Source organism: Drosophila montana, unplaced genomic scaffold (assembly GCF_035044405.1).
Source record: "Drosophila montana isolate Dmon_TW-CO22-7 unplaced genomic scaffold, ASM3504440v1 contig_2883_1, whole genome shotgun sequence".
Classification (NCBI taxonomy): domain Eukaryota; kingdom Metazoa; phylum Arthropoda; class Insecta; order Diptera; family Drosophilidae; genus Drosophila; species Drosophila montana.
Genome location: NW_026997758.1, coordinates 265,836 through 284,806, shown reverse-complemented (window position 1 = coordinate 284,806; position 18,971 = coordinate 265,836). Strand labels below are relative to the sequence as shown.

The 18,971-nt window shown below is 41.4% G+C and overlaps 2 protein-coding genes across 4 annotated transcripts; one reads left to right on the top strand and one right to left on the bottom strand.

Annotated features, from left to right (window-relative positions):
- Positions 1–1,595: 1,595 nt before the first annotated feature.
- wun2 (wunen-2) lies at positions 1,596–5,260 on the bottom strand. 2 transcript variants are annotated; one of them, XM_064684647.1, is made up of 7 exons: positions 5,082–5,260; positions 3,616–3,742; positions 2,603–2,754; positions 2,335–2,544; positions 2,100–2,279; positions 1,867–2,043; positions 1,596–1,800 (listed from the first exon to the last, which is right to left on the bottom strand). In XM_064684647.1, the coding sequence occupies exons 1-7, from the start codon at positions 5,220–5,222 to the stop codon at positions 1,783–1,785; spliced, it is 1,005 nt and encodes a 334-aa protein (XP_064540717.1). In that variant the 5' UTR covers positions 5,223–5,260; the 3' UTR covers positions 1,596–1,782. The 2 variants fall into 2 exon arrangements, with proteins under 2 accessions (XP_064540717.1, XP_064540716.1); XM_064684646.1 differs by lacking the exon at positions 5,082–5,260 and having other exon boundaries at positions 3,616–4,645.
- A 9-nt stretch (positions 5,261–5,269) lies between these two features.
- Positions 5,270–18,864, top strand: wun (wunen). 2 transcript variants are annotated; one of them, XM_064684645.1, is made up of 7 exons: positions 5,270–5,452; positions 8,433–8,925; positions 15,277–15,428; positions 16,010–16,234; positions 17,039–17,218; positions 17,277–17,453; positions 17,555–17,707. In XM_064684645.1, the coding sequence occupies exons 2-7, from the start codon at positions 8,634–8,636 to the stop codon at positions 17,624–17,626; spliced, it is 1,098 nt and encodes a 365-aa protein (XP_064540715.1). In that variant the 5' UTR covers positions 5,270–5,452; positions 8,433–8,633; the 3' UTR covers positions 17,627–17,707. The 2 variants fall into 2 exon arrangements, with proteins under 2 accessions (XP_064540715.1, XP_064540714.1); XM_064684644.1 differs by lacking the exon at positions 17,555–17,707 and adding an exon at positions 18,211–18,864 and having other exon boundaries at positions 5,275–5,452.
- The last annotated feature ends 107 nt before the right edge of the window (positions 18,865–18,971 follow it).

Below are 18,971 nucleotides of genomic sequence, written 5' to 3'. Positions count from 1 at the left end.
TGGGACATCTTTTTGAGAATAATTTGAACCCCTGCGGATCGTGTGTTGCAACGGGGAATATACCCTGCTGCATTATTCTGGTGCGGACATTATTGAAACTCTGTCTACCCTAAAATGCAATTTTACACACTAATTCGCCATAAAAACAAGATGCAATGGAAACGTGCTGTTAATTCGGTTACCTTTGCAATCTGTAATTTTCATGGTAAAATTAATGTTGCGCCTCAATTGGCAGCCAATTTTACGGCAACCTTCTCGGCCTCCAGCATTTGTCATACTCGTAAAATACAAGTTCCAGCTACAGATCTGCCCCATTTCTATCTTATGGATAGCAATAGTTTTCGACATCAACTTGAAGCTGTAGACAGACACGAATCGCGTCAATTGGCAGATGCCGCTGAAAATCGTCTGAAATGAAATGGGCAACATATTTTTTTTTTGGGGAAAAAGCAATGTAATTGTGTTCAGATAAAAGCGCAATAAAGAAATTGTGTTAATTGCCAGAAAGACTTGCAGCCAAGTAATCGTCGAAGGGGTTCAAATAGAACTCGTTGCCTTTTCTTAAGCTCTCAAAGAATAAACGATGACAACATTTCCCTGACAGTTTATAGCCGCATCAATCTCACAGCTATTGGGCTAAGTGCTGATAAGATGTCGTGTACCCAAATCCCAATCCCAATCTTCTCCAGCTTCAGACTGAGTGGCTGCGAGTTGATTGAGGTATCGGCTCCCAACTCAACTCAACTCGTGTCGAGTGGCAAACGGCCGTAAATTCGATTGATATGCAAATCGCAACCAATTGGCCAACTGATCTTCGGCCATTGCTAATTGTTAACTGGCCATAATTCAGAGCTAACTGAACTTGGCTAATTGGAGTATATTATAATATACCAGCGGATATAACCCGGCCTTGCCCGTGGCACGTATGTCATAAAATCAATGTTCTCAAACTAATTTGAAACGATTTTGAAACTGATCGGACGGCAAACAAACAATTTTCATAAAAACGTTTTCCGCCAGTTTACCACTGTTGCGAGTGGAATTACCCAAATCGCTGAAACACGTATTCATTACATTCTTATGTAGAGCTTTGAAAATAAGTTTAAAGCAAATCGGACACAATTTAAAACTTCGCACAAAAAATCTTTGAGTCGCATTCCACCCGAAAAAGTTTCGATTCTGCGAAAAGTGTGAAACACGTCTCAAATGAATTTTCATATAGATCCATCATTTCCACCTCCATTTCCACCAAGGAGGGATGGATTTTCCAAAAAGTGTGAAACACCCCTTAAATGAATTTGAACAAAGATCTTTGAAAATAAGTTTGAGGCCGATCGGATGGCAAACAAAAAAGTTACATACAAACGTTTTTCGCGTTTTTTCCACACTTGTGGGTGGAATTTGCCGAAACCCCGTCTTAACGTGCATCTACATCTTACGGTTTGGGCTGTGCATTGATCACCAATCAGTCAGTCAGTCAGTCAATCAGTCAGTCAGTCAGTCAGTCAATCACTCAGTCAGTCAATCAGCCAGGACAAACAGTTTTATATATAGAGATTATCATATTCGACTATTATTAAAAAACACAGAGCACCTTTTAAACATACACTAGCAAAATTTTATTAAGTAAAACTAAAGTCAAAGACACACACAAAGACAGTGTACATTGTACATAAGTAGTTTATGTACATTAGTAGGCTATAGCTGATTAAATAGTTGTACATATAGAGACGATAACTAAAAGCAGCTGAAATCGATGAGAGTTGTTCCGATTGGGCCCGTCTACCAAATGATCGACGTCTCCGAGTAGAGAACAAATGCAAATCAATATGTTTATTCAATATGGAGGCAAGGATGTTGACTTACCACCAGCAGGGCGTAGGTGAGGCCAATTGCTGAGCCGGCCAGGACATCGGACCAATGGTGCTTGTAGTCGGAGACGCGCGTTAGTGCCGTGTACCAGGCGAACAGGAGCAGCAGGAACTGCAACAAATGGCGCAACATTTTGAGGCGCGACCAGTGCATGCGACGCTGCAAGTAGATCTAAATGGGAAAAGGAGCTGGGTTAAATGTCTGCACTCCTGTTTAGGATTACGCACCGCAAGATAGACCATGGAGTAGCAGGCAAAGCTGGCATGGCCACTGGGAAAGGAGAGATGCATGTCCTTCAATCGCTTGGCGCTCAGGCTGGATGCCGTGCACTGAAAGTCCTCGATATAGCGACCGGCATTGATCACATCGTTGCAGCTGGTGCCGTCGCGGAGCACCGGCTGGCAGAGCTGCAATTAAAACATTTGATTACCCATTCAAGATTAGGCCAAGTGCTGCCCTTACTGCAAAGAAGTGCGGCCGCAGTCGACCAATGGCATATTTGGCTATGTCCGTGGTGAGCTGCTCCACGCCCAAACCGAACACAAAGGCGCCAATCCTGCGATAGCACTGCAGCAGCCATTGCGGCAGCTCCATGTGGCACAGATAGTAGCCGCTGCTGCTGCTGCCGTACTTTGGCCTGTCCTGCGCCCTGTAGAATTCCACCAGTAGAATCTGTGTGGAAGTCATAGATTAAGCAGCAGACTTAGATAAGTAATGTCTATTGATTTACCAGAGAAACGGGCAGCGCTGCGCACATCAGATAGAGCATCCAGCTGCGTATAGTTGATTCCTTGTAGGGATGCATCAGCGAGAGATCATCGCAGAAGAATCCGCGCCTGATCGGTTCACACCACAACGAGAAGGCGAGCATAGTCAAGCCGACTGTAACAAGAGAAATTCAATCAATATAATACAATCCGAAAGCATCTTTCCTCCAGTTGGAGTAGATGAAGAATCCAATCAGATTCTAACTGACGCACTGGCTCATTTAAACAAGGTCTGCGCTGAGAATGCCCAAATTAGACCGGTTGGAGTAGCTATCATTATTGTCATAACTGAGCTGGGAAGAGTGAAGAATCCAATCAGATTCTAGCTGACGCACTGGCTCATCGAAACAAGGTCTGCTGAGCATGCCCAAATTAGATCTGGGTAAACAAACACAGTGCCAGTTCCAATTCAAAATCAAGCTGATGAATGATGATGATGATATTGTTGTTGCAACTTTTCACTCGGTTTACAATAAATTCACCCCACAAACATTTGCGTAAATTAAGTCAAATATAAATCAGACAACACTCGATGCGCAAATACTTATGTTAGGTATTTTTTGGGCGCTGATTGAGGTCCATTGGGCACATTGGGCATCCTCCGCAGCAAAAATGCTTATTCATTTGAAAAACATGCCAACATGCGCTGTTGGATAACATTTTCTCTACAATTCCGAGTGTTATTATTAATTAAATGAACGGCGCCCAGGGGCCAGATAATAATACACAATATAGTTGCGACTAAAACTCTGATACGGCACACACTCCGATGAGCTTTACACAAAAACAGACAAGTTGGACCATTTAAATAGATTCATTCAGAGAGCAAGAGTTCAATTGGTACAAAACGTGATAACAGAATGTTAAACAGAATGGTAAAGAAGTGTGAAAGTTCATTTTGAAGGAATTCTAAGCTCAAGCTAAGTTTCTCTCATTGTGTGTTAGTTTAGTCGGGGGGAGGGGGCCTGAAACTCACCGCAGCTGAGCAGGCTCAGGTCCATGGCGATGCGTCCAAAGATGTGAGCTGTGCCGCGAGCGCGCGGCATTATGACAATTGTTCCAGTGCCTGCTCCACCCACTCCAGCCCCAACAAACGCTGGCAGCTGTAAATCAACTTTTACATTCTTGTTGATATTGTTGTTGTTGTTGTTGTGGTGGTGTTGGTGTTGTTGGTGTTGGTGTTGGTGTGGGGAGTTTGAGGTGGACGCTGCTGCTGCGGCGGCTGCTATGATACTCGCCGCTGTTGGCGAAGATGGCTCCTCGCCGCTGCTGCTTTGGCTCTCGAAGCGCTGCAGCGGCGTCGTATCGCAGACACTTGCGGGCCGCAGGCTACTCATGGTGGGCGGAAGCGTGGGTGTAGTAGCTCTACTGCTGCACCTTGCTGCCGCTGTGTGTGGGCATATTTTTTTTATCAGTTGAGCAGTCCAAATATTTAAAATGCAATAAATAACGAAGAAATGTGCCTTTTTTGGGCATACGCTAATGGACTCGGGTCTCGGAACTCTATTTACTCCGGCTTAGTGGCTATCGAACGCTGCCTTTGCCTGGCTGATAAGCGTCGGCGGCGTTGGTAGCCAAGTTGGGTAAATGAGAGCCCGGCAATCGATAATGTAAAATAAACAAAATATCTGATTTTTTTTTGTCAGAGGCGGGTAAAATGGAAATTGCGCAAGTGAGAAAATAAAATATCGGTTAAATATTGCTGTCAGCGCACAAAAACCACACAGAAACTTTTTGAATTTTTCTTAAATATTTATACTTGAATTGCCTTCATTTGCGTTTCGACTTTTACGTAGCACTTTGATGAGCTTGCTTAAATATTATTGTTGTTTATTTTGTTTTATGATTCCGTTATTCTTGCAATTGCACTTGCACTTTCTTTACGCGCCCTTCTTTCGCATGCGCAGCGCCGCCCGCGTAGAACGACGAGAATGCAGAAGTTGAGTAAATTGTTGCGAGCGCCCAAGATCAATGCGACCGCAGCGTTCAACAGAACCCGAAGAACTGAGCGCAGCAACCACCGCGGCAACTGTCCAAACACCTCTGAAGCACCATCAACTGCAGCGAGAATGCAAGAGAGCCGAAAGTGGCAGCACTCTCCGCAGCTGGCAGCGTGCTATCTCTTTCGATCGACAGGGGGAACATATTAGAAATTGTTTTATGTTGATCAAAGAGTCTTTAAAGCTATCAGAAATTATTTAGTGTTGATCACACGAACAGAGCTTTAATTCTAGCCAGAAACAATATCGCAAAATGACTCTGACGACTTTAAGATTAAGAAATTTATTGCGGATTGAGCGAAACAAAAACTCTATTGTTTCGGCATTCAGGTCTATCGAGTATTAATTATTCTACGGGTCTAGTGACCTCATTATTATCTAAAATCCCTTTTTGATTCCTATATCACATACATATCTTATCTAAGCTTAGAATATACCGTACCTGAGCAACGCGAGTGCGCACATCCCGTCTTATTCTCATTAAGTCCGAAAAGAGCACAGAACTCATTCTCTCTTTCTCTTTCTGCGTTGTGGCTCTCTGTGTGCGACAAACACAAGGCCTGTCTGTCGTCTTTGCCTCCATATTTAGTACAATTTACCCAGCGGACGTGTTCGGTTCGGCACACTTTGTTGAGAATTCGGTGCGGAAAATGTTTTGTGATTTCGTATTTGTTTATGCGCGAAGGAAAATGAATAAATAAGTGACGTTAGAAGCAAAGCCAAAGAAAATTCGCATCTGGTTTCACCAACGGAAAAACACATTAAAAAGCGCTAATATAAATACGCAATCATTCAGCTCATTTTTGGCCAAAGGTAAAATATTCGATCACAAATATATACTATATTTGTACATTTATACAAATCAGTTTGACTCTCTGCATGTGTGTGCGTGGATTCGGCAGTTAATAAAGATAATACCTTCGATTCAATTTTTGCTATCTATCTCTTTCGCTCGACCGCAATGAAAGATTGGAAGGAAAATGAGATTGCAAAATATCTGTGAGAACTCAAAGCTAATGCCAAAGTAAACAAACATAAAACAATTAGTAAACATAGGTGTCTATATTGTGTAATTGCGCGGATCTTGAAAAACGCAGCACGCAAATGAAAGTGAGGATAGCAGAAAATCGAAATACTCAAAAGCAAATACTTGAAATATTTGCCATATCGTGAAATCGATTTTTGCCACCAAGAATGGCCCCAGGGTCAAGGACAAAGTATATTAATATTGTCTGCAGGTGTTTTTAACGGTAAATTTTCAGTTATTGTACAGCTTTGTTAACTGGTTCTGGCTCTCTGCTTATCAGTGGGCTGGGAATGTGGGGTCTTATAATCAGTTAAACAGTTAAATAATTGCGTTTCATGGTGATTTAACTTTAATTTAATAAAGCATCAAATGCGTCACGTTCCCCTTGTTTTTAATAGCATTCGCAGACTGGCAGCTGACCAAAATCAAGCAATTAAAAGATTATATCTATATATAAAACTGTTTGTCCTGACTGACTGACTGACTGATTGACTGACTGATTGACTGCCTGATTGACTGGTGATCAACGCACAGCCCAAACCGTAAGAGCTAGGAAGCTGAAATTTTCACTGTAGCTACCTTATGTGCACGTTAAGACGGGGTTTCGGGCAATTCCACCCGCGAGTGTGGAAAAAACGTGAAAAACGTTTGTATGTAACTTTTTTGTTTACCATCCGATCGGCCTCAAACTTATTTTCAAAGATCTTTGTTCAAATTCATTTGAGGGGTGTTTCACACTTTTCGAAAAATCCGTTCCTCCTTGGCGGAAATGGTGGTCAAAGATTTGGTGGATGACGTTTTGTGTTCAAATTTATTTCCAAAGATCTATAAGAAAAATCATTTGAGGCGTGTTTCACATTTTTGGCAAAATCTAAACTTCTTCGCATTTCAAAGTTTTTTTTGGTCAATTTTAAGTCTGCTGATTTTACATTGATTTTATAACATACGTGCGACGGGCAAGGCCGGGCTATACCCGCTAGTTGTAAAATATAATTACATTGCATTCCCTCCATTTGCTTGTGTTTAGATTTGAACTTTTCATAAGCCATTCTTCCTGTCAACTCAACCTGGTCGAAGCGTCTTAGATTTCAATGTTGGGCGCGTGTGAACGTCATCAAATTCGACTTGTAGAATGCAGTTAATAAACATTATTTACATGGCAAATAAACAAGCATTTTCCATAAGTACAACGACCACACTTGGGCTATGGACGGCGACAAGGTGTCGTTTTGCCTTCCGCTGACAGCGTCGTCGACGTCGACGTCGTCGTCGTCGTCGTCGTCAATAAGTCTGCGAATAGCTGTTGCCGCTGCCTTTTGGCCAGCCGCAGTGCACGTTGCCAATCAGCCTGCCGTGGCCGTGAAATTGAATGCCCCCCCCCCCCCCTCAATCGTATTGGGAAGTCTGGCATTTGGACTGTCGGGCATATTGCTGACGGGATTCGGATTCGGATTCGGATATAATTTTCAATTTTCGATGCTTTCGCTTGGCGCCACGCGGTCGTAAATTCCTGCTTGTACGCATATGAAATTATTTACATATCATTTACTTTTATTTATGCACAATTATATATTTTTGTTAATTTCCAACAACTTGCAGCCGATGCAGCTTTTTGACCTTATTTCGCAGCGTGACACTTGCCTGCGGGGGGGGGGGGGGGGGAGCGACTGGCAAGGTTAACTCAGCTTGCGGTCAATGCCCGCCCCATAATCGACTAATCGACTTTATAGTATTCTGAGGTTAATAAGATTTGTCCAATCATGATCTCTTCATCAAGTTGTTCAGCACATTTAATACAGCTGTGCTTCTCCCTTTAAAAGAAGCCGCAGTCGTTTAATTCAAAGCAGTCCGGCAAATATACCAAGTACTCTTGTACTTCCAATCCATTCACAGCCAGTCTACTTAGAGATACAATCTTTAAAGTTGCTGTGTTTAATTAAGATTGCAGTTTTGTCAGGAAAGAAAATTAATCATTGGCATTTGAGCAGGCAAATCAACTGGTTGCCTTGCCAAGATGTAGAGACAAGCGTCGTTCGAGCCATAGTAATTGTTCTGGAGCTGGTTTCGCTATCTATAAATAGGTCTTGTCTGCCTGGCTCCGATTCAGCTGGCTCGGTTGAATCCCTGTTGGTCAAATTTGAAGTTGATAACTGCAGATCTACTGCCGATTGATCCCGGCCAAGTGCAGCTTGTTTTTTTGTGCTGCTTTTTGATTGACGGTTGGCACTTCGTCAGTTGGAACTCTGCTGCTGCTCCACAGGTTCTGGTTGCAATTGCAGGCAATGCAGCTGCTTATTACGGGCAAACAAGTTGAGAGAACCGCATTAAATTATAGAGGTTCCGACTGAAGAAACTATTTGCACACGGAATTGGCATAATCCTGTCCAAGAATCTAGCCATTGGCTTCGAATCAATCACGACTCACTGGTGATTACTTTCCATTACAAACAAACTATTCCTGGACTTACAACTATATATTTGGGTAGAACGATAAGTTAACGAGGTTAACGAGGCTTAGTCTTAGTTTGACTTTTTACGATTTAACTTTATTTTCTTTGGGATACCCAAAGATTAAACTTTTAATGTTAATTGTCTCTGAACGATATAACGAATCACAATAATGAATCACAGCATGAATACTCTCGTCATGGCTGTCTTTTATTCTAAAGGGAATCCGCGGCATTACTCATACAAAAAATATACATCAAATGTCGTTTGTGAAACGAAGATTTCTTTTTAAATTATGATTTTTTAACCCTCTTACAGAAATGACGTTTTTATAACATCCATTTTTTTACCTGAGCATCGAAAGGGGAGCAGAACAATCTTGGCTGCTTGCGACGCTGACAAAGCCCAAGTTCATTGTCAAGAGAGAAGAGCGAGAGAGAGAGAGGGAGAGAGAGAGTGAGCTTTGGTAAGCTTTTTCCAACATTTTAAATCACCCAAAAGCATTTAAGCGAATTGGAAATGAGTAACGAATTGTCAGCGAGCGAGACAACACCGCTGCGTCGGCCGGAAAGTCAGTTGAGTGCAGAATCAGGCGCTAACGTGGCTGTTAACAACAACAACAAACACGTCACCATTGTTGGAATTCCACCTGCACAGACAGCGTTGACTATTGCCAGCAACAACGAAAATAACTCCATCAACAACAACAACAACAATCGCAATCGCGACCAACAACAACACAACAAAGATATGGACACAAACAAGCGCATTTTGTGCCGTGTGGGACTTGATGTTTTGATTCTGCTCTGCGGTGAGTGTTGCCAATTGGCATTTGTCACATTCGTTTGTCCAATTATACAAACATATTTTTAAATGAATCAAAATGTATGTATGCGCGTGCATGTGTGTGTCTGTGTGTGTGCGTGCATGCGTATGCATATGTGTGAATTTGCCGCCTGGCTGTTGTCGCAATGTTTGTTTTGTGTATTTCTTTTTATGTAATTTTCGTGTGCGTCTGTTGTGTGTGTGTGTGTGTGTGCGTGCGCTCCACACTGTTGGCTTCGCTCAGCTCATGCTCATACTGAGAGGCGCACGCTGTTGCTCTCTTTAGATGGGCGCTTTCAAACAGCTGAGCGGGCAACATCGCTTACTGCAATTTGCAAAACACAGTTTGATTTTATAATCGCAATTTTAAGTTATTTCCGCGTTAAACTATTTATTGTGACCACATAATAACACATTTTATCAGCGCATGAATAATTTACATAACACTAAAAAGGTACTTAGAATTTATCGGGCACCCCCACATACACAAGCAATTTCTGCTTACTTAGCTGACTTAACCAATACATATATAGCTGGCGATGCATTTTGCTTGCATTATATTTTCCCTTACTGCGCGCCTTTTGTCAATATTTGCATGCACAGGCGTGAAATTGTGTCACCGAAAAAAACGGGGTACACCATTATTGAGTAATAAAGAGAAAGAGCTGAAGACTCACTCAGTGCTTTTTTTTACCGTTTTAAAAATCCCGAGCGGTCGATCGGGTTGGTCCGCAAACGCAAAATCAAACTCAAAAATAAAGCTCATTTACTATAGGCAGCTCTCTCTTTATTACTCAATGGGGGTACACGAACCCGACGACTGTACAACTCGTCGGGGGAGTTATAATATCAGCAAAATCATATTTCAGCTGTTATCAGCAATCTTCGAAAAAACGTGTGTAAACTAAGCAAGGCATAGTTATTTTTATGCTTTTAAATTTAAAACCCGTTTTCGTTCTCTAGATAAAAATAGTGGCCATGTATTGTATTGCTTACTCCCAGTTCTCGCTTCAAATATGTGAGTCATCAAATTCGATTTACCTGCTTTTAGATGTGTTTTTGCAATTGGCAACTGCAATAATTGAGCACAACACCTTTTTTTTTCGAACGTAAACCGAAATGTCGCCATGTTTGTTGCTTTCGACCTCAAGCTTCATTTACAGCTTTTTGTGCCATTTACTTATTTGAACAGTTGATATTTATTTGTAGTGCACATATATACTATAAGCATAAATAAATGACTCGCATAAAAGCCAGATCTTTTGACATGGCCCCATCACTCAACTCACACACACACACACACACACACACACATGAATAAATAACTGTAGATTCGGATCAGGTAACTCAGGCTGACTCATCCGCTTGTGTTGGGCTTATCCCAAAGGTAGATACCATAAATGAAAGCAAAATGTATATAAAAAGAAATGATCCTTGATGAATCACTTTGCGCCAAAACACGTGCGTGCTTATCTATTTCGCATTTGGCAATAAGTGGAAGCTAGTCACCTTTATCAGCAATAAATAACGGTTAAAACGCAAGGGAATTTACACGCAAAACCGCAGTAAGCCATCTCACCGATAAGAACAAATAAAGTATACAAATTTAATTATTTCAACAATGACTGTCGACATAATCGAGAAGTCTGTCATCAAATCGTATCGTATTGATTTTTCGACCCAAATGAAAAAAGTTGAGAAAAGTTGTGTCCATAAATAGAGAGACGGAAAACTTTTACCAGCTGCACACTTAATCAAATATGTAAAAACACAAAGAAGTTCTATCCATATAAATTCCAATTAGTTGAATTTTGTAAGAATATACGTATCAGAGATGCATTCCATTTTAAGATTAAGGAGCACCTTTTAAGATTGTGGCCAGAGTCTTTTGTCGGATCTGATGCACATTTCTGTCTGTCGTCAACTAATTTGGGCGTAAATTGGATCTGACGCACAAAAAGCTGATAAAGTGATATTACCAAACATTGAGAGTGTTCGTCTACCTCAGCTATTGTGGTCTTCTGGCTGGTGTCTTTTGACAGTGGCACCTACATATGTACATACTAGCGGGTATAACCCGGCCTTGCCCGTGGCAGGTTTGTTATAAAATCAATGTTCTCAAAAAGCTTTGAAAATGATTTTGAAACTGATCGGACGGTAAACAAATAACTTTCATACAAACGTTTTCCGCCGATTTACCACTGTTGCGAGTGGAATTTCCCAAATCGCTCAAACACGTATTCATTACATTCTTATGTAGAGCTTTGAAAATAAGTTTCAAGCTAGTCGGACAAAAGTGTGAAACACGTCTAAAATGTAAACAAAAACGTTACATACAAACGTTTTTCGCGATTTTTCCGCACTTGCGGGTGGAATTGCCGTCTTAACGTGCATCTACATCACATAAGGTAGCTACAGTGAAAATTTCAGCTTCCTAGCTCTAACGGTTTGGGCTGTGCGTTGATCACCAATCAGTCAGTCAGTCAGTCAGTCAGTCAGTCAGGACAAACAGTTTTATATATAGAGATCTAAACAAGAAAACTCACTTGGAATAAACTTGAAGCGTGTCTGACGTTAATTGAATGCGAACGAGCTGTGGCACAGTTGGGGAAAACTGCCTCCAACTTTTCGTGGGCTTGTGGATAAGTCATTAAACTCATAAAAGAGAAGAAAAAGAGAGAAGAGAAAAAGTGCGCACGCACTTCAATAATTTATTGTCCGTGAGTGTGGGCGGAGTAGTAGAATTCTCCTCCGTTCAACCAAAAACTAAGTAGAAAGAAAAATATTTATGTTACGCATTTGGTTGTCATGGCCATGGAGGAGGCAATCACTTTTCCAATTCTTTCGCCCAATATTGTTGTTTACTTTCTACCCAAAAGGCCACAACATAACAAACGCGAGGGACACACGGCCACAATTAATGACAGCGGTCTTTATACCCTGACTTATTGTAGGCAGGGCATATTCACTTGTGTGTTATCCAACTTTGATATACTCAAAGATATTGAGCAATGCTTCAGGTCTTATTGGCGAGTTAAACCAACAATCCATTGTTAGCAGGTATTTATCTCCCTATATCGGAGTGTAGGGTATCTGGCATATCTGTCAAATCTTTGTATCAATCCTAGATCAGCATCCAACTATGATACGCATAAAGAACTTGAGCAATGCAGGTCTCATTGGTCTCATTGGCCATTTAAACCAACAATCCATTGTTAGCAATTATTTATCTCCCTATTGCGGACTGTAGGGTATCTGGCATATCTGTCAACTCTTTGTATATTTTCTTTTCAATTTTTGCTACATTTTTGTAGGCATTGAAAGTGTAATTACCTGTGCCCCCGGTTTGGCCCGGACTCATCAGTCTGGCTCTGATTGTAATTTTCTTTACTGTTCATGACCTGCCATGACTTACACAAAGGCGTCGCATCGCGGCCCTACCTGTGTGACACCAACAGAGACACCTTTGCCGCTGCTCTGGGAATTTTTGCTGCTGCACATGTGCATTGCCTCCCAGAGAGTTTGAGGCATTGTCTCGAGAACTGATAAACCGCGAAATTGCCAAAGAATTTGCTCAGCCTGATGATGTCTGGGCCTGATACACATAAGAAAAACGCAGCTGATCAATCAATTTCGAGCTGTCAGTCATCCCGCAGAGCTTCTGCCGGAGACTGGAGTCTGGAGTCTACTAAAACGGGAGCCTGGAGTCTTGGCCAGAGGTTAAGAGTGCAAATCTTTGGCATTAATTGCCTTTAATTAAACTTCCGTCTTGCTTAATGAATGCTATTAGAATTTAACGGCCAGACGAAGTCATTGTCTTCCCCCATCTACGGCATATGAGATCAGATTTTTAGCTTTCGTAATTTCCAGCTGGAATTAGTTGCATCTCATTGTTGCAAGAACCAATGATATAGGCACATTTCTAACGTGCCGCCCAATGTTTGTACACCAGCTTAGGCCACAACAACTTGAAAGAGTGCGACATGGAGCATACAAAAGCATACAAAAAGATACAAAACTGCAGTTTCCCATTTGCATACACTCGAGATACAGATAAGTTGGGAATTAAATAGATATGTGTAGGCCGGTGGCAGCAGCGGCTCCCTTTTGGTCTCAACCTGAGAGGCTGAGCTGATGTTTACCTAAGCATCTAGAACGTTTACCTCTTTGTTTATCAAACAATTTGTTTATGTGGAGAATCATTATTATGGGGGAATCAACAATTGTGCTTTAAGTATTATATTGAAATGGACTTGACACCAAATGGACGCAAAACACTCTCAATAATATCAAAATGCGACAGTTTCTGTGCACATAATTCGGTTGAACTTACCTCTCTAAACGAACTACTTCCGCCCCAGGTTGCCAGCCTCGTATCATACAAATTTATAATCCCCCTCTCACAAAAAAGAACCACAGCAACATATTCAATCTAGTTAGTTATGCTTGGTTATTTTTATCTATATATAGAGTAGTTCCAGCTCGGATAAAATCTACCAGCAGACCATCGCAGATACTGTGGATAGGATAGGAGCACTAACACCAAATAACACATCCGCATAGATGCTTCTATTCATATACAAAATATGCAAGTATGCGTGAATAGCAAGTCCAAAAACTTTTAAATGCACACATGCCAACGCTTAGGTACCCTTTCGAACGAAGAACGAGCTAAAGTGCAAGAATTTCGCATCGACTTGGCAAACCCTTTCATTATTTCATATTACTCGTCCCCTCAAAAATTGAATTTGTGGGTATTTTTGCTTGTGCGGGGACACATACACACACAAACATTTCAACGGTATATAGGACAAATTGAAAGAGCACTGAGAGTAAGCCAAAGCAGTTTCCTGTAGTGGGAGCGAGTAAAAAGACAGCGATGCTGTTCTATTGCACCAATCATATGGATGAGAGTAAGCCAAAGCAGTTTCCTGTAGAGTGAGCGAGTAAAAAGACAGCGTTGCCGTTCCACGACACAGGCCATATGTATTCTTACTCTCTTGCTGTGAGAACAGTCTATATGTTATATGGTTAGTGATAGTAGTTACTATTTTGGGCAGGATGAGCCGCCCGCATACAAAGGCCACTTGCTGCTGTAATATGACTCTAATCTGGCAACAATGGCTGGGCATAACTTTCCCATGGAGGATCGTTAAGACTCCAGACAATTGCCGCGTCTTAGAGATCGAACCTGTTCTCAGTGCAGCTGCTCGCCCCGCTTCACTTTCATTCAGTGTCAACCTTTATGCCCGATTCCCGATTCCCGACTTGCCCAACTCAACTTGTGTCCCTTTGTCTGGCATTGGGTGGAAAAAATTAAATAGCCAACTCCAAGTCCGCCGTCTGCCGCCTCTGCGGGCAATCGTCGCCATCGAGTACTCTACATAAGATTCTGGCGCGACGTCGTCATCCAGCTAATGAGCACTTGGCTCTATAAATAGTCGGAGGCAGGAGTATTCCGAGTTGGGTAATATTTGCCAATTGTGACTCACTTTCGGATTTGATGCTAATGATTCAAGGGCCTCTGGCATTCCATATTTTAAGCGCATCGCTGGCCATCTTTCACGCAGGTAATACGCACGATTGCAATGGCAATTAGGCACTCTCTCTCTCTCTCTCTAACTGTAACTGTACAATCGAGTGCTGTTCCGGCTGATGTGTGGCATTTGTGGGCCTTAATCTAATTTTAATTAGATACTCGTACTTATATACGATGCAGTATAATTAGCACACAGTGCAACGTCGACTTCGTGCTCAAAACAAACATATTTCAAGTGTCACTGACACTTTCGATAGAGTCACTCTTTGATGGATGAGCTCGCTTGCTCGCTTGATCAATCAATCAATCAAAAAATGTGTGCTGACCATTTGTCTAGCCCTATTTGTATGCATGTAAGGTTATTATTAATGGCAGTGCATTTTTAATTGAAAAAATGTGTGGGTAACTTGTTGATAGGTTCTACAATACACTCCCCCCAATCCCCTCTCTACGTACCCCTCCCCCTCCCCTCTCTACGTATTGCTGCATGCAGCTGTTGGGCCCCAAAATAGTTAGGTCGTCGTGATGTCTCCCCACATTTATTCGGCAGTCGATTGGTTATCTTATCAATTAGCTTAGACATATCGTAAGTCAACAATGTCATTTATATATTTTTAAGGGGGGAGGGAGAGGGTGAGAGTCGGCAGATAATGCCAACTAATACTCAATGCAAGTCCCAATGACCTACTAAATGCATATTGATAAATCGTTGCCGCGTTACGTTTTGTGACACAAGAGTTTTTTTCGATTAAATTCCTATTTATTGATAAACTTTATATGTATATTTTCCATTTGCAGTTGGTTTTCCCATACTTTTGTTCTTTCTGCTTGGGGATCCATATAAGCGCGGCTTCTTCTGTGATGACGAATCGCTAAAGCATCCCTTTAAGGACTCGACCGTGAGGAACTGGATGCTCTACATTATTGGACTGGTGATACCAGTCGGCGTGGTAAGTACAAACGAGAGGGAGCACGAATCAAATGGCTTTGGGGGAAATTAAATGGAATTGAATTGAATTAAATTGCGTACTGCGTACTGCGGGCTATTGGGGATGGAGGAGCTCTTGGCACCCAAATGCCCACCCATAAAAAATGTGTCAAGCATATGCCAGTCTTGAGTCTCCAGAGGCGTTGTTGCACAATCATTTCAAGATCACACACAATTGTTGATAAGCTAGAAATGAAAACTCTTCAATGTGCTCCAGTTTTAAGCTGATGCAATAGAGCAGCAGCCACAAGTAGTGGGAGAGATCGAGACTAGACTCATCTCTCTGCGAGACTCCACATGTTTCGAAAATGAAACCAGAGCAACATCTGGGCTATAAAACGATGGCCCTAATTCCAACGAAGCCTAAATAAAACAAATCACAAATATATACACACGCAAACGAGGTCGAAGGCAACATTTGTTATTTGCATACCTTTTGCGTGCCTATTTATTGTAGCTATTCCTAAGAAAACACACCTCGACGAGGTGCTAAAAGGAAATGTCCACTGATAAACGACCTTTCCCTTTTTCACTCTTCCACAGATCCTCTGCATCGAACTGCTGCACTCGCGGAAGGAAAGTGCTAATGGAACGGGAACGGGAACGGGAACGTCTCGGCGCTATGTCTTCATGTCATATGAGATTCCCGACTGGCTGATCGAGTGCTACAAAAAAATGGGCGTATTCGCATTTGGCGCCGCCGTCAGTCAACTAACCACGGATATAGCCAAGTATTCGATTGGCCGTCTGCGTCCACATTTCATAGCGGTAAGCCTAATCGGATGGCAATTACGGAAAGTCGTGACACTGCCAATTAATTTTGAATATGCAACACATGCAACAGGACATGTGACAGGAGACACACACGAAGAGGCTATTAATAAGTGCATTTAAATGACAATTTATATTTATTTTTCTTTTTAATATTTATTTCACCCATTTTGAGTGCTTCTGCACATTGTTGCAATTGCAGACGAGGAACGTTTAAGAAATCAGCAACAATTTTACAATTTTTAAAGTTTAGTTTATCTTAATTAAAGTATAGACTAAGGTTTGAACCGCATCAGTTTTTACCCTGAAATGTTAATCCGGATCAGTTGACTAAAGAATAGCCCCACATTAACCTGAACCGAACTTTAATTAAGTTCTGAACCAAATCAAAACAATTTCATAGTTATGAAAAATCAGGTTTACGCAGTTAAACTTAGAGCACTGCATTATCTAAGCCAGCAAACTTTTTAGTTGGGTTTTTCAAACTCTACTAATGTATGTATATATATACAAATGTATATCTGTGTATTTGTTGAGCAGCTCTCGCATTTTCGCGTATCGCCAACAACTTTGGTGGCAAGAGTTGTCTTTTGTAGAGGGGCACTTGTCTTGTTATGGCTCCCCCAGCTGACAAACAGCACAGAGACGCCCCATTATTTATTTGAGCATAAAATGTGTAGCAGTTGCCTGCAAATGTGCAGCACATGTTGCAAACAGGGGAGAGGGAGGAAGGGAGGGACAAGGGAACAGCGCTTTTTCCGGCTCAGTTTATAATATGTGTACCTCTGCTCCTCTTCACAGGTGTGCCAGCCTCTGATGCCCGATGGCTCCAACTGCGATAATGCGACCAATGTAGGGAAATACATAACGGACTTTAAATGTGAGGGTATTGGCTCGTCGGCGCGCATGCTGAAGGAGATGCGCCTCTCGTTTCCCAGCGGACACTCCAGCTTTACCTTCTACACCATGGTCTATGTGGCGGTAAGTCTCTTTCATCTACAATCTTTGGCTTTTGCTCATTTCTCATTGTAACTTGCAGCTGTACCTGCAAGCCCGCATGATCTGGCATGGCTCGAAGCTGCTGCGCCATTTTCTACAGTTCCTATTCATTATGATCGCCTGGTATACGGCACTGAGCCGCGTCTCCGACTACAAGCATCACTGGTCGGATGTGCTGGCCGGCTCAGCGATTGGAGCAGCCTGTGCCCTGATCGTGGTAAGTTCAACTCCATAACTATAACTAAGTCACAATTTCAATATCTGATTGTCATATTTACCACACACTTTACCATACATCACTTGATCATCTTTTTCTAGTGCTATTGTTTGCCCAAAGCTTGTTTCAACTTGCAAGCAGCTTGGCTCAGCAAAGATGGTAAAACCCAGTGAATTCGTCCAGATATAGAGATTTAAAGCATTGTAAAGCAAAGACTCTTAGCGATTAAACTTAACTTGAATTGACATACACAACTTGGCGTTTCCTTTAAGTCGTTATGCCTAATATCAGAAGTTCGTAATTCGTTTTATCAAGTCGTGCCCCTAATTGACTCGCTTTCAACACCTTCCTGCCAAACTGTGGCATGTGGCACGCAATCGTAATAATGACCAGCTGCATGTTGCAGCTAGATACATATATTGTATATAGAGCTGCAATTTTATGCATCATTTGGTTTGACGGACATATGCACATGAATTTTAACTCACACACATGTAAAGCCACATATACATAGATATATGTTCATGCACATGGGAGTCATTGAATATTGAGGTTATGTCTGGGGCTGACACGTTAAAATCTCAATTTTCATGCAATTTAAGTAATCATTCTATGAATAGAAATTTGTTGTGTTTCATATTCTTTGGTTTATGTGCCTAGGAACACTTTTGGATACCATACCATACTTTTAGGAGCTACCCTAAATATTTTCACCCTTAACTTTAATAACCCCAAACTATTTTTTTTTCACTTTCAGGCCAACTTCGTATCTGACCTGTTTCCCACGAAAGCTCGCACGCAATTGTACTTGCCTCGGAGCTCACAGGACTTGAGCCAAACACGTACATCGGTTGTTCTGACGACAAATTAGCCCACAATTGATTGCAATAATCGTTTTAGTAATCGTTTAGGACACAAATTCCATAATTTATAAGCTAAACAGGGATCCGCAAAATTGTATGACTTGATGCCACGGTTAAAACAAAGCAAAGCTTTCGTTTCTTTTTAGTTACATATACATATATAAGCAATTTTAAATTAATTTAATTTTACTAGATGATTAGCATTTTATGTGTCCACTTAATTTTACCTCGTCGCCGCATGACTGTGGTCAAAAAATGGTAATTTAATGGACGAAGCGCAGGCAAACATATTTATATGTACAACTTAATGTATTAGTCTGAGATATTCGTTTAGGTATGAACCGATCATTCAGGCTCTTGATTGTTGTTGATGACTATAACCACTAAAGTGACCTTAAGATTATAGAAATCTCGATTGGCCAATTTTCTGCCAATCGTTAATAAGTATTATATTAAATTCATTCTAGTTTTTTAATTAAGAAACTTGAATATTTCACAATATGTATAAGTCGTTCAATAAATCATCAAGATATTTTATAATTAATAAAGCTGTTTTAAATTTGGCGGGGCTTTCATTGGTATTTTTAGACCTCCTCCTATCGTTGCTGAAGTTTTTAAACATCGATAGATAAATGTAACATATTCGATTATAAAA